Below are 14,488 nucleotides of genomic sequence, written 5' to 3'. Positions count from 1 at the left end.
ACAAGGACAGCAGAAGGATCCCGGTTCGAGCCCCCGGCTCCCCACCTGCAGGGGAGTCGCTTTACAGGCAGTGAAGCAGGTCTGCAGGTGTCTGTCTTTCTCTCCCCTCTCTGTCTTCCCCTCCTCTCTCCATTTCTCTCTGTCCTATCCAACAATGAAGACATCAATAACAGCAACAATAAAAACCACAACAAGGCTACAACAACAAAGGTAACAAACAGGGGGGGAAAGGCCTCCAGGAGCAGTGGATTCATGGTGCAGGCACTGAGCCCCAGCAATAACCCTGGAGGCAAAGAAAAAAAAAAGAATATTTTCCTGATTTATCTATTTGCTTTAAATTGTGTCCTATTCCAGGTGAAAACTGCTTAATCTAAAAAGTAATAATACAAAAAAGTTTCTCCTTACTCCAAGACCAAGTTAAAGAATTCCAGGAAGATGTAAACTTTTATACCTATAGCTGCCTGTCTGTCTCTCAGTCTATATTATGACATATTACTTAACTGTAAACAGAAACATACATTCAAATGGCTAGAGAAACACTTCTGACTAGCAGTGACTCCAATTCCCACTATATCACCAAAATTTCTAGAGGGGAGAATCTTTTCACCAAGTATACTGGAAATATCATTTAATAAAATAATTGCATTTAAGTACAACTTCCCCAAAAGTGGAGAAATACACTTGCACCAAAATCTTAAGTCAATTGCAATAAATAGCAAATGAAAATTAAAAAAAGTACTTCTACTTTTCTTTGATTGAAGTCCTCTTCACTAGAGGTATTATTACATCTGTTGACTCCATTTCCCTAAATTCCTATTGTCTCTACCAGAAAAGGTTTAGATGGAGAGGGAGATTAAGAGTATTAAGATCCGACAAAGACTCAACAAATATTCCTCTAAATGACTCACCCAAGAGTGAAGGAGCAGATTAAGATGTCCTCTCACTTATGGAAGAAAGTAAAATGAAATTGTACTTTGCTAGGCAAAAGCAGATGTCTATGTCTACAGTCCTTCCAATGAAGGGGCTACCACTAAGGACTTACTCCCCAATTTAATGCCTGTAATGTCACAAAAAGGAAGACATGGGAATGGAGTGAAAGGAGGAAGAAGGTTGGGGATGAAACTTGATACAGATAAGTTTATTCAAAAATGCTGCAAAGTACCTTTTGGAGAGGGATTGGCAAAAAGAGATGGGAAGCACCGAGAATATAAGAAAAAGAGAAAGGAGGCACTTCCGGGGGCGGAGCTACGAGCAGCAGATCACCTCCTCTCCTCTCCTCTCCTCTCCTCTCCTCTCCTCTCCTCTCCTCTCCTCTCCTCTCCTCCCCTCCCCTCCCTTCTACTCTCCTCCCCTCCCCTCTCCTCTCCCAGATCAACTAGGAATACCAAAGGAGAACACCTGGGACCGAAACAAGACAGGACTAGAATGACCACAGGAACCCAGTAACTCACTGGTGAGTTCAAACACGCGTGGCTGGTGACAGAGAGGAGAGAGGGGCCTAAGGAGAGATTAAGTGACTGCTCACAGTCCAGCAGTTTATCAGTTGAGACACCACCTCCAGTCTGCTCCACCAACAAGGGGACAGCTAAAGGGAGGAGAGGACTCCCCAGAGACTCACCAAGTGCAACTCTGAGTCTCCATTGCTACTACCCTCAGAATCTGGAGCAGTGACAGGGTGGGACACCAGGGGACAGAGATCTAACCAGGAAACTCAGAAGACCTATGCCTCGGTGGCATAGCTGAGGGGCTGTGAAAGTCTCTTTGCATAACCACTGGATTATCTCTGCCACACCCTATTTTATCTCTTGGTCAGCAGTCAGTGATTAAGCTAAGAAGCCTATTGATAGTTTAAAAGCCCTCAGGCTCCCATAGCCTACAGGGAAGGAAAAAAAAAAAAGAAAGAGGCTTTTAAACCACTGAGCTCCAACTCAGGGATTGAAATAACTGTTAACTTCCACCACTGTAAACTCTTTAATTAACTTACTTAGACTCAAGTCAATCCAGGCTATAGTGATCAATAATTTGAAAAGTACTGATAAAGGGAACTCATAACATAATATATAAAATGGTTAAAACAACAAGAAAAAATATTGGAGACTCGAACCAGGACAAGAGTCCAGCTAAAAGTCCTCCAGAGGGCGAAGCACAAAATAATGAGTTCAACATCCAAACATTAGCTAAGGAAATAATAACAGGAGTGAGTAAAGAATTTGAAAAAATTGTAATCAGAAATGCAGGAACAACAAATGAGAATATGGAAGAAAATACTAATTATCTCATGGTTACTAGAGAGGTGAAAGCTGAAATCGCTGAGCTAAGAATGCAACTAGCTGAACAAGCTAAAACAGTATTAGAGCAAAGCAACAAAATAGATGAACTCCAGAAAACAGTAGAGGGCAGAGAGAATAGAATCTATGAGGCTGAAGACAGAATTAGCAAGATTGAAGATGAATTAGAGACAACTAAAAGAGAAGTAAGAGATCTCAAAAAGAGATTAAGAGATGCTGAAAACAACAACAGAGTCCTATGGGATGACTTCAAAAGAAACAATATATGCATAATTGGCATACCAGAGGAAGAAAGAGAAGGAGAGGAAGAAAGCATTCTCCAGGCCATAATAGCTGAAAATTTCTCTAGTCTAGACAACATCAAAGACATAAAGATTCAAGAAGCCCAGAGGGTCCCAAACAGAATTAACCCTGACCTAAAGACACCAAGACATATCATACTTAGAATGGAAAGGAATAAGGATAAAGAAAGGATCCTCAAGGCTGCAAGAGAAAAACAAAGAGTCACCTACAAAGGAAAACCCATAAGATTAGCAGCAGACTTCTCCATACAAACACTACAGGCCAGAAGAGAATGGCAAGATATCTATCGAGTGCTCAATGAGAAAGGCTTTCAGCCAAGAATACTATATCCTGCTAGACTGTCATTCAGACTAGATGGAGGCATCAAAACCTTCTCAGACAAGTAACAGTTGAAGGAAGCAACCATCACCAAGCCTGCCCTGAAAGAAGTTCTGAAAGGTCTCCTATAAACAACCAGACCACCACAAATAGGACATATATCAAAACACTCTAAAAGTCTACAAGAATGGCATTAAAATATCTTCAATCTTTGATATCAATGAATGTCAATGGCCTGAATTCACCTATTAAAAGACACAGAGTAGGAAGATGGATCAGAAACACAACCCAACAATATGTTGTCTACAGGAAACTCACCTAACTCAACAAGACAAACACAGACTTAAAGTGAAAGGATGTAAAACTATCATACAAGCCAATGGCCCACCAAAAAGGGCAGGAGCAGCTATTCTCATATCTGACATGATAGACTTTAAAATAGATAAGATTAAAAAAGATAGGAATGGACACTACTTAATGCTCAGAGGATCAGTCAATCAAGAGGACTTAACAATTATTAACATCTATGCACCCAATGAGAAGCCATCTAAATACATCAAACTTCTACTGAAAGAGCTACAGCAATATATTAACAGTAACACAATCATAGTAGGGGACTTCAACACCCCACTATCTCAACTTGACAGATCATCCAGGAAGAAAATCAGTAAAGACATAAGGGAGCTAAATGAAGAGATAGATAAACTAGAACTACTGGACATTTTCAGAGTCATTCATCCCAAGAAACTGGAATACACATTTTACTCAAATCCACATGGGTCATTCTCAAGGATAGACCATATGTGAGGCCACAAAGACAGCATCAGCCAATTCAAGAGCACTGAAATCATCCCAAGCATCTTCTCAGACCACAGTGGAATTAAACTAACACTTAACAATCAACAAAACATTAGTAACAGTCTCAAAATGTGGAAGCTCAACAGTACACTTCTTAACAACTTCTGGGTCAAAGAGGAAATCAAGGAAGAAATCAAAATGTTTCGAGAGTTCAATGAAAATGAAGACACAAGCTATCAAAATATTTGGGACACAGCTAAATCAGTCCTAAGAGGGAAGTTCATAGCTATACAAGCACACATTAGGAAACAAGAGAAAGCACAAATAAACAGCCTGATTGCACATCTTAAAGACCAAGAAGAAGAACAACAAAGGAACCCTAAAGCAACCAGAAGGACAGAAATCACTAAAGTTAGGGCAGAAATCAGTAACATTGAGAATAGGAAAACCATACAAAAGATCAACGAAAGTAAATGTTGGTTCTTCGAAAGAGTGAACAAAATCGACAAACCTTTAGCCAGACTCACAAAACAAAAAAGGGAGAAGACCCAAATAAATCGGATAGTAAAGGAAAGAGGAGATATCACAATAGACACTGCAGAAATTCAACATACCATGCGAGGCTTCTATGAACAACTATATGCCACCAAGCTAGAGAACCTGGAAGAAATGGACGATTTCCTAGATACCTACCAACTTCCAAAACTAAGTAAAGAGGAAGTGGATAACATGAACATGCCCATCACAGCTAATGAAATTAGCTTATTAGTTATCAAAATTAGTTATCAAAAATATCCCCAAAAATAAAAGTCCTGGACCAGATGGTTTTACAAATGAATTCTACAAAACCTTCAAAGAAGAACTAATACCTCTACTTTTAAAAGTCTTCCAGAAGATTGAAGACACTGGAATACTCCCTGCCAGCTTCTATGAAGCCAACATCACCCTGATACCAAAAGCAGACAGGGACACAACCAAAAAAGAAAACTACAGACCAATATCTCTGATGAACATAGATGCAAAAATAATATTGAACAAAATTCTAGCCAACCGGATACAGCAGTATATCAAAAAGATTGTTCATCATGACCAAGTGGGGTTTATCCCAGGCATGCAAGGTTGGTTTAATATACGTAAATCAAACAATGTGATCCACCACATCAACAAAAGCAAGACCAAAAACCACATGGTCATAGCAATAGATGCAGAGAAAGCCTTTGACAAAATACAACATCCCTTTATGATCAAAACACTACAAAAAATGGGAATAGATGAAAAATTCCTGAAGATAGTGGAGTCTATATATAGCAAACCTACAGCCAACATCATACTCAATGGTGAAAAACTGGAAGCATTTCCCCTCAGATCAGGTACTAGACAGGGCTGCCCACTATCACCATTACTATTCAACATAGTGTTGGAAGTTCTTGCCATAGCAATCAGGCAGGAGCAAGGAATTAAAGGCATACAGATTGGAAGAGAAGAAGTCAAACTCTACTTATTTGCAGATGACATGTTAGTATGCATGGAAAAACCTAAGGAATCCAGCAAGAAGCTTTTGGAAATCATCAGGCAATACAGTAAGGTGTCAGGCTATAAAATTAACATTCAAAAGTCAGTGGCATTCCTCTATGCAAACACTAAGTTAGAAGAAATTGAAATCCAGAAATCAATTCCTTTTACTATAGCAACAAAAACAATAAAATATCTAGGAGCCAACATAACCAAAGAAGTGAAAGACTTGTATACTGAAAATTATGAGTCACTACTCAACGAAATTGAAAGAGACACAAAGAAGTGGAAAGATATTCCATGTTCATGGTTTGGAAGAATTAACATCATCAAAATGAATATATTACCCAGAGCCATCTACAAATTTAATGCTATCCCCATCAAGATCCCAAGCACATTTTTTAGGAGAATAGAAATAAAAAATGCTACAAATGTTTATCTGGAACCAGAAAAGACCTAGAATTGCCAAAATAATCTTGAGAAAAAAGAACAGAACTGGAAGCATCACACTCCCAGATCACAAACTGTATTATAGGGCCATTGTCATCAAAACTGCTTGGTACTGGAACATGAACAGACACACTGACCAGTGGAATGGAATTGAGAGGCCAGAAATGAGCCCCCACACCTATGGACATCTAATCTTTGACAAAGGGTCCCAGACTATTACATGGGGAAAGCAGAGTCTCTTCAACAAATGGTGTTGGAAACAATGGGTTGAAACATGCAGAATGAAACTGAATCACCGTATTTCACCAAATACAAAAGTAGATTCCAAGTGGATCAAGGACTTGGATGTTAGACCAGAAACTATCAGATACTTAGAGGAAAATATTGGCAGAACTTTTTTCCGCATAAATTTTAAAGACATTTTTAATGAAACGAATCCAATTACAAGGAAGACTAAGGCAAGTATAAACCTATGGGACTACATAAAATTAAAAAGCTTCTTCACAGCAAAAGAAACCACTACCCAAACCAAGAGACCCCTCACAGAATGGGAGAAGATCTATACATACCATACATCAGATAAGAGTTTAATAACCAACATATAGAAAGAGCTTGCCAGACTCAACAACAAGACAACAAATAACTCCATCCAAAAATTGGGGGAGGACTTGGATAGAATATTCACCACAGAAGAGATCCAAAAGGCCGAGAAACACATGAAAAAATGCTCCAAGTCTCTGATTGTCAGAGAAATGCAAATCAAGACAACAATGAGATATCACTTCACTCCTGTGAGAATGTCATACATCAGAAAAGGTAACAGCAGCAAATGCTGGAGAGGGTGTGGGGTCAAAGGAACCCTCCTGCACTGCTGGTGGGAATGTCATTTGGTCCAACCTCTGTGGAGAACAGTCTGGAGAACTCTCAGAAGGCTAGAAGTGGACCTGCCCTATGATCCTGCAATTCCTCTCCTGGGGATAGATCCTAAGGAACTCAACACATGCATCCAAAAAGATTTGTGTACACATATGTTCTTGGCAGCACAATTTGTAATAGCCAAAACCTGGAAGCAACCCAGGTGTCCAACAACAGATGAGTGGCTGAGCAAGTTGTGGCATATACACATAATGGAATACTACTCAGCTGTAAAAAATGGTGACTTCACCGTTTTCAGCCGATCTTGGATGGAACTTGAAAAGTGTTGAGTGAAATAAGTCAGAAACAGAAGGATGAATATGGGATGATCTCACTCTCAGGCCGAAGTTGAAAAACAAGATTAGAAAAGAAAACACTCCACACAATTTTTCATGGACCTGTATTCTCCCCACCCACCCACCCACCCCAGAGTCTTTTACTTTGGTGTAATACTCCAATTCCATTTCAGGTTCGACTTGCGTTTTCTTTTCTAATCTTGTTTTTCAACTTCGGCCTGAGAGTGAGATCATCCCGTATTCATCCTTCTGTTCCTGACTTGTGTGGAGTTGTACCCCTCCTACCCTATGGTTTTGTTAATTAATCCTTTCTTAAATAAAAAAAAAAAAAAAAAAAGAAAAGAAAACACAAGTAGAACCTGAAATGGAATTGGCGTATTGCACCAAAGTAAAAGACTCTGGGGTGGGTGGGTGGGTGGGGAGAATACAGGTCCATGAAAGATGATGAATGACATAGTGGGGGTTGTATTGTTAAATGGGAATCTGGGGAATGTTATGCATGTACAAACTATTGTTATTTACTGTTGAATGTAAAACATTAATTCCCCAATAAAGAAATAAATTATTAAAAAAAAAGACAGCACAGAAGTGTTTGGCGTTTCTGAATAATCACAACAAATTTCCTTTCTATGTTTCTTTTATTTTAAAAATTAGAGACAGCTATCTTTCTTATCCAGTCTTTTAAACTCTCTAATATGACAATGTCTTGGGGGTGGGGGGAGCCACTAGGGGCTGGAGTTGTGGTTTGGTGGTAAGAGCGCATGAGAGCCCAGGTTCATTTCTCATATTCTAAAATGCAAGACAAAAGGACCAAGAAAGCAGGATTGGCAAGATGCTCTGATATCTCTCAAGCCAAAATAAATAAATAAATGAATAAATAAATAAATAAGGGAAAAATTGTCATTAAATATCAGCGATACCTAACGTAGACAAGCTACTAAAATTTTCTTTTTCCAATCCTCTCCCCTACTAACTTGGGGATTCTGGGTAGCAATTCTGGGCATTCATGAGCCAGATAACATTTTGTATGTGATTCTATACACAAAGTAGGATAGCAATGATTCATATGGGAAGAAAAATAAATTGATACCACGGGTCAAACTCAGAGATCTTGCTCACACCCTACTGCTGAGGTCTGTCCCGATTCAGCTTTGTATTTATTTCACATTCTGAGAAAAGAAAAGACGGTGAAGCGCCACTCCGCTATCTGTGAGTTAACCCTCCTTTTTTTCCCAGTGCTCTCTTGTGGCACTTGACATAGAAACCAGGGCCTACGTAAATAGAAGGCCTGAGCTCCACCCACTAAGCTCCCCTGAGGCCTTGGAAAGAGAAGAAATATCTAGAAAATGCCATTCAGGCAGCCTGGGAGGTGGCACAGTGGGTAAAGCATTAGACTCAAGCATGAGGTGCTGAGACGGGTCCCTGAAATCGCATAGGCCAGAGTGAAGTTCTAGGTTGTGCGCTCTCTCTCACCTTTCCTAGCTATCCCATGAATCAGTGACTGAAGGAATAAAAAGCCACTTTCCCCTGTAATTTTACAGTCTTGTAACTCATTATTAAATCACTAATTTAAATCGAGAAAGAAAGAAAGAGAGATTGCATAATAGTTATGCAGACTCTCTGCTTAAGGCTCCAAGGTCCCAGGTTCAGTCCCCAGCAACACCATAAGCCAAAGCTGAGCTATGCTCTAGTATTAAAAAAAAAGACAGAAAAGGGCGGGGGGGGGGGCGGCGGGGAGAGAGGAGGTGGTGAAAAGCCCAAATGGGGCGTGAGGGAGATAAAAAGCACAATGATTATGCAAAAGACTTGAGGTCCTGGAGTCCTAGGTTGAATCCCTTGTACCAGCATAAACCAGTTATGCAGTGCTTGGGGAAAACAAGTGAATAAAAAGCACCAAGATGGAAATAGTGAGGAAAAGGAAAACGTGATTGCCATTAACGGCAAGATAACATATTTCACCCAGGACCTAGATTGATGTCCCTAAAAAATATTAATATTCACCAAAGAGCACTTTTTGTTCTTTTGATGATAAACTCTGCCCATCACACATGACAGCCCACCACTAGCCTTGCTTAGTAAGGTCAATGTTCTCCACACACAAATCCAGTTAGGCTTCTGTTAGAGACTTTTATAACCTTCTCAAGCTGGTCAAGCAAAAACTTCCCAGAAAGCAGTATGCGTGGTTAGGCTAAGAGAGACAGATCTCAAAGAGACACACTATGACGGGACTTCAGTGTGTACATGGACAGGAGGTAAGAGGGCCATTTGCCCCAAAATTCAGACAACCACCCATAAGGTTGTCACAAAAACAGCTAAACTGCCCCAAGAGATGAGAGATGCAGAAGCGACAACGGGTACAAAGAAGACATTAAGGGCTTGACATATTTTCCACATCACAGGGAAAAACTGATTCTCAAACCAATCTTCCACTCAAAATTCTAGATTCAACCAACTCTCACTTTGGTTTTTGTGTGCAGAAATGCATTGTAGCAGGGAGTCGGACAGTAGCTCAGCAGGTTAAGTGCAGTTGGCGTGAAACACAAGGACCGGAGTTAAGGATCCTGGTTTGAGCCCCCGGCTCCCCACCTGCAGGGGCGTCGCTTCACAGGCGGTGAAGCAGGTCTGCAGGTGTCTGTCTTTCTCTCCTCCTCTCTGTCTTCCCTTCCTCTCTTCATTTCTCTCTGTCGTCCAACAACGACGACATCAATACCAATAGCAACAATAATAAAAAACAAGGGCAACAAAAGGGAAAATAAATAAATATCTAAGAAAAAAAGGAAGAAAGAAAGAAGGAAGGAAGGAAGGAAGGAAGGAAGGAAGGAAGGAAGGAAGGAAGAAATGCATAATAGCAAGGCAGCTAAAAGAAGGAAAGGGAAGTGTGTGGAACATGCCGGCTATAAGAACCAGGCTACTGGAGCTTTCCTCTGAGGTCGACGTGACACAGTCATGTGAAAACTGAAGCCGCAGAAAATCATCGACAGCTCCCAGTTACCAGGGGTTCCTTTCATTCTGTCACATCTTCATACTAGGATGGCAGAAAAAAGACAGAAGACACTGTCTCCAAAAAAGACAGACAGGCAGACATGACAATAAGAAGACAGACATTTCAACTAATTGCCTATCATTGGCCCAGTGCCAAGTTAAATTTGTGGATTCACTATTGATCCAACTCATCATTCATTTAGACAGTACAAGCATAGCAGCAGGTTCCACAGTCCTATGTCTCTTTTTTTTTTAAGTTATCTTTATTTATTTGATAAAGTCAGAATTCAAGAGGAAAAGAGAGATAAGAGAGCCTGAGAGACACCCACAGCCCTGCTTCACCACTCACAAAGCTTTCCCCCTGCAGGTGGGGGGCAGGGGACTGGGGGCTCAAGTGCACTCAACGGGGTGTGTGTCACCACCCGGCCCCAGTTCTATGCTTCTAAAGGCATTTTTTGTTTGGCTTTGGGTATGGGACAAAGTGTACACAAGAGTTTGGGCTATATGATGCTGACACTGCAGTGACACTAAGGACATCCATCAAGAGCTTGGAGAAATCAAAGAGCTGGCTTAACTAAAATTCTTCTTTCTAAAAGCAGGGCAGTTTAAGCCAAAGTCTTTTTTTTTTTTTTTTTTGTCCTATTTGAAACAAAACAGGTAGATTTTAAGAAAGATTTTATCTAAACTGTCAGTTTCTCTGCTCTAGGAAGTCTGTGGTTTGCCATCAAGGCTTTCAACATTCTGTGTTACTGACATGTGAAAAGAGAAGTGCAGAATGTCCCCGGGAGTCTTAACTGGCCCCAACACCATCTATTCCCCACACTGTCACTCAGAGAGATAAATATACAGAGAAAATACTACTGGCATTACCCATGGGGAACCGTATAACTTCATAATATCCCGGAGCTTCTGTTCTCTTCACAGGTTCCATGAAGGGCCAAGCACTTTGGTGGCTCTAAAGGTAAAGAAAACAGTAAGGTATGTGACATGGAAAGCCCACGTAGGAAATCAATTCAAAAATATCTGCAAGAGGGGAGGGAGAAGAAGACACTCACCTTCACCTGCTGGAGGATGCTCTTGAGTGTGCTGTAAAGCTGATCAGGGTCTTTGGGCTCTTTGCTTGAAAGGAAAGAAGTGAACAACAAGGAGCCACGATTAGCTGTTTAACCACTTGTCTGCTGCATCCCATTGAATTCACTTTTATAGAAAACTAACACTGGATCCTCTGCAGAATTATCTGTGGAAACTGAATCCCCCTAACTGTTGGACTGGTGCTGACAATCACTTTGCTCCTTTTCTCTAAGTAGCTGGGAGGGGGGAATCACCACTTCCATTAGTATCGCTTCACCCATCTTTCTTACCTTTTCTCTTTTCCACTGGGTTTCCAGCCTGTCTCTCCTATACATTAACAAAATTAAACAATGAATGAGCATGGCTCTCAGTCAAGAGAAGAATATAATTAATACTTAACAAAAGTAAAATACATTACAGTCTATTTCTGAGAAGAGACTAAAATGAACTTTGGTTAGCTACTTCCTTTGACAGCTAACGATAGTAAGTATTTCCATGATTTGGCTACATTGCTATGGCTGTTTGTGGTTATATATATATATATATATATATATATATATATATATATATATATATATATATAAGCTGAGCTCCAGCTTCTCAAAGAAAGCATAAAAAACAAACAAACAAAAAAGCCTGATGATGTTATGGGCACGTGTATTTCATTAGCTCTAAGTCCCAGCTCTACTAATTACCACGTGAAAGAGTTAAGTCGTTATTTTAATGTAAACAAATTCCTGGTCCCTGTTTTATTTGGTGAAGACTACTTGTAATCCAAGAAAGCTTTACATCAAAAAGAAAGCATGACCTGGTGGATAACAGATGTGGATTTTCCTACTCTCTCCTTAAAAGCTAACTTATCCTGGATAAACTACTTAACCATTTGGCCCTTAGTTAATCAATCTATAGAGAATACTATAGATAAGGTGATGTTAGAAGTTTTGACATTAGTAGGTCAATGTTTTTTTAAAAAAAAAAGAGGCGGGAAGACTGAGCCATGGCCGTGTTACCAAGCATGAAGACCAAGGTCGAGCCCAAGGTCGAGCCCCTGGTCCCCCCCTGAAGAGAGACGCTTCACAAGCAGTGAAGCAGGTCTCAAGGTGTCTATCTTTCTTTACTTCTATTTCCATCTGTTCTATCAAATAAATTTGGGGTGGCTGCTGGGAATGGTAAATTCATAGTGTGGACAAGGAGGCCCAGTGAGAACCCCAGTGGCCAAATAAATAATATTGCAATGAAGAAGCAGAATTGTCCCAGTGATGCCTTGAATCCTGCACACACTGTACTAGAGAATCTTGGGGGAAGGGGACTGGGCACCTGATTAAACACACATATTACCAAGCACGCACAAGGACCTGGGTTCGAGACCCTGCTCCCTGCCTGCAGGGGCTCCAATTCACAAGCAGTGAAGCAGGTCTGTGGGTGTCTCCCTCTCTCTCTATCTTCCTGTCTCCCTCAGTTTTTCTCTTTTGTATGGTACCAGTACTGAGCCAAAGCAATAAAGCTGGTGGCAAGAAGATAAAGTAACAGAAGGAAAATTTTGGATTTGAACCAAATGAAGCTTCCAGCATTTAATGATTTTTGTTGTGGAAAACAAACAAACAAACAAACAAACAACTCCAGCTCTTCTATTTGCTTTAACTCAATACAAATCCCATCTAACACATCCGTAGATAAAAATAATAATAATGAAGGGTTTGGGAAGCTTACTATATACAACAGGGAACTTGAAACTAATTACAGGATTTACAATCATATATTTGTTTTAGGAAACACATTTGGCCAAATTTGGTGGCAACCAAGATGCCAGTAAGACGTGGTGCAAATGATGAAATGTTTGAAACAGGTCAGATCAATATAGACAGCAACTGGTCGTGTGCCACCGAAGCTTAAAAGAATTAGTGTTCTGACACTGAGTCTCGCCACTTATAAAGGTAAATTTCCCCTGCTTCAAGGTACTATCTGGGTAATAGCCAGCACTGTGTTACAAACAGCAGTCTCAGTGAAGGATGACTACCATCAGCGATTGCAAGGGGTCATCTAAGCTTTCTTTTGTTTGTTAGCACTGGAAGCAGAGAGAGGATGAAAAAGGACAAGAAACAGCAGGCAGAGCAAAGGCTTTTCAATTTACTGCACTCTGAAATTTTTTCCAAGTAGATTACCAAAAATTACTGCTTTTTAAATGAAGACTTATACATACTGATTCCAGGAATGCTTTCTATTGGAATCTGTCGAACTCCATCTTTAAAACACGAAAGTCCAGGGTAAACTTTGCGGACCTGAGCTTGTCTTCTTTCTATCAGTTTTTTAATGATCTGTAAAGCACAGGATGAAAAAAACTCTTCAGTGACAGCGATCTGTGACTACAGTTCAAGTCAGTCAACCTAAAAAGTCATTCTAACAAAATTAAGTCTTTAGAAAAACAAACAGGGAGAAAAGGATGCTGCTGCTGTTACATGGGAGAACATACTGTCACTGTGACCGACACGGTCTTTGAATACTTGTCCCCTGCCACCCAGAAAAGCCAACAGGATAGAGCACAGTGAGGGCCTGCTGTGTCATTAGCATAAGTGCCGTTATTTTGCCCTGCTTTTTCAAGGAGCCTTGTCTAGCTCTCCTGTCAGATCAGAACCTCTTCACATCCTGCGACTAGGAGCATTCTCATGGAGCCTAGGAGCAGATAACAGGCATCTGGAAGTCCCCAAGGCCTCAGAGAATGGCCTTACTCTTGTCTAGAAGCCTCAAGGTTTGAGACCTAAAATGTTGATGAGTCAAAAAGGCAACTCCAAAGATTTGTCTTGTTAAGGTGATGCATCTGAGATGGGAGAGAACGGAGAAATCTGTTTCTTCTACAAAATTATTCCCTGCCTTTTGAAAACTCTGTTTCCAAAACCATGGCATTTCAACTTGTAAACAGAGGGGGAAAGGGTGTCAGGCAGTAGCACATGTGGCACAAAGCACAAGGACCAACGTAAGGATCCCGGTTCGAGCCCCCGGCTCCCCACCTGAGGGGGAGTCACTTCACAGAGGTGAAGCAGGTCTGCAGGTGTCTGTCTTTCTGTCCCCCTCTCTGTCTTCCCCTCCTCTCCATTTCTCTCTGTCCTATCCAATAAAAGGGGGGGGGATTTTTAATGCCTTTCAGAAATTAACTGTTATCACTGAATTTTGGATAAAGTAACTGAGCTCACAAAGGAAAACACAAAATTCTGCTTGTATCTACTTCATCTCAAAGACAGATTGATCCGTACTGTAGTATGGATATAGAATCCTAGCAATTAAATGAGGAAATCCATGTAGTAAGTAAGTAAATATAAGACTATTTAAAGTATAATCCCGCTAAATCTAGTTCAGTGTTACCTAATATATATATATATATATATATATATATATATATATATTCCATGCCACTCGTGTAATTTTACATTTTCCAGGAACCTTATTTTATCTTATTTTAGTCACCTGGGTCATCACAGGGGCTAAGTGATTGCAGGACAACCTCACCGCTTCTGAACCACATTTTTTAATGTAAAACTGGCGGAATGGACCCTAACAACA

At 40.4% G+C, this 14,488-nt stretch overlaps 1 protein-coding gene across 1 annotated transcript in view; it reads right to left on the bottom strand.

The window, feature by feature from the left end:
• The window catches only part of KAT2B (lysine acetyltransferase 2B), a 138,061-nt gene that overhangs the window by 2,723 nt on the left and 120,850 nt on the right, over nt 1–14,488 (bottom strand). The window contains exons 14-17 of the mRNA XM_060180874.1: nt 13,134–13,248; nt 11,224–11,260; nt 10,918–10,981; nt 10,733–10,817 (exon numbers count right to left, since the gene is read on the bottom strand). Coding sequence (XP_060036857.1) covers nt 10,733–10,817; nt 10,918–10,981; nt 11,224–11,260; nt 13,134–13,248 — 301 coding nt within the window. The remainder of the gene's footprint in view (nt 1–10,732; nt 10,818–10,917; nt 10,982–11,223; nt 11,261–13,133; nt 13,249–14,488) is intronic.

The sequence above is a fragment of the Erinaceus europaeus genome, chromosome 21 (assembly GCF_950295315.1).
Source record: "Erinaceus europaeus chromosome 21, mEriEur2.1, whole genome shotgun sequence".
In the NCBI taxonomy this organism is placed as follows: Eukaryota; Metazoa; Chordata; class Mammalia; order Eulipotyphla; family Erinaceidae; genus Erinaceus; species Erinaceus europaeus.
Note: the sequence above shows the minus strand (reverse complement) of the source record. Positions and strands in the feature narration are given on the sequence as shown.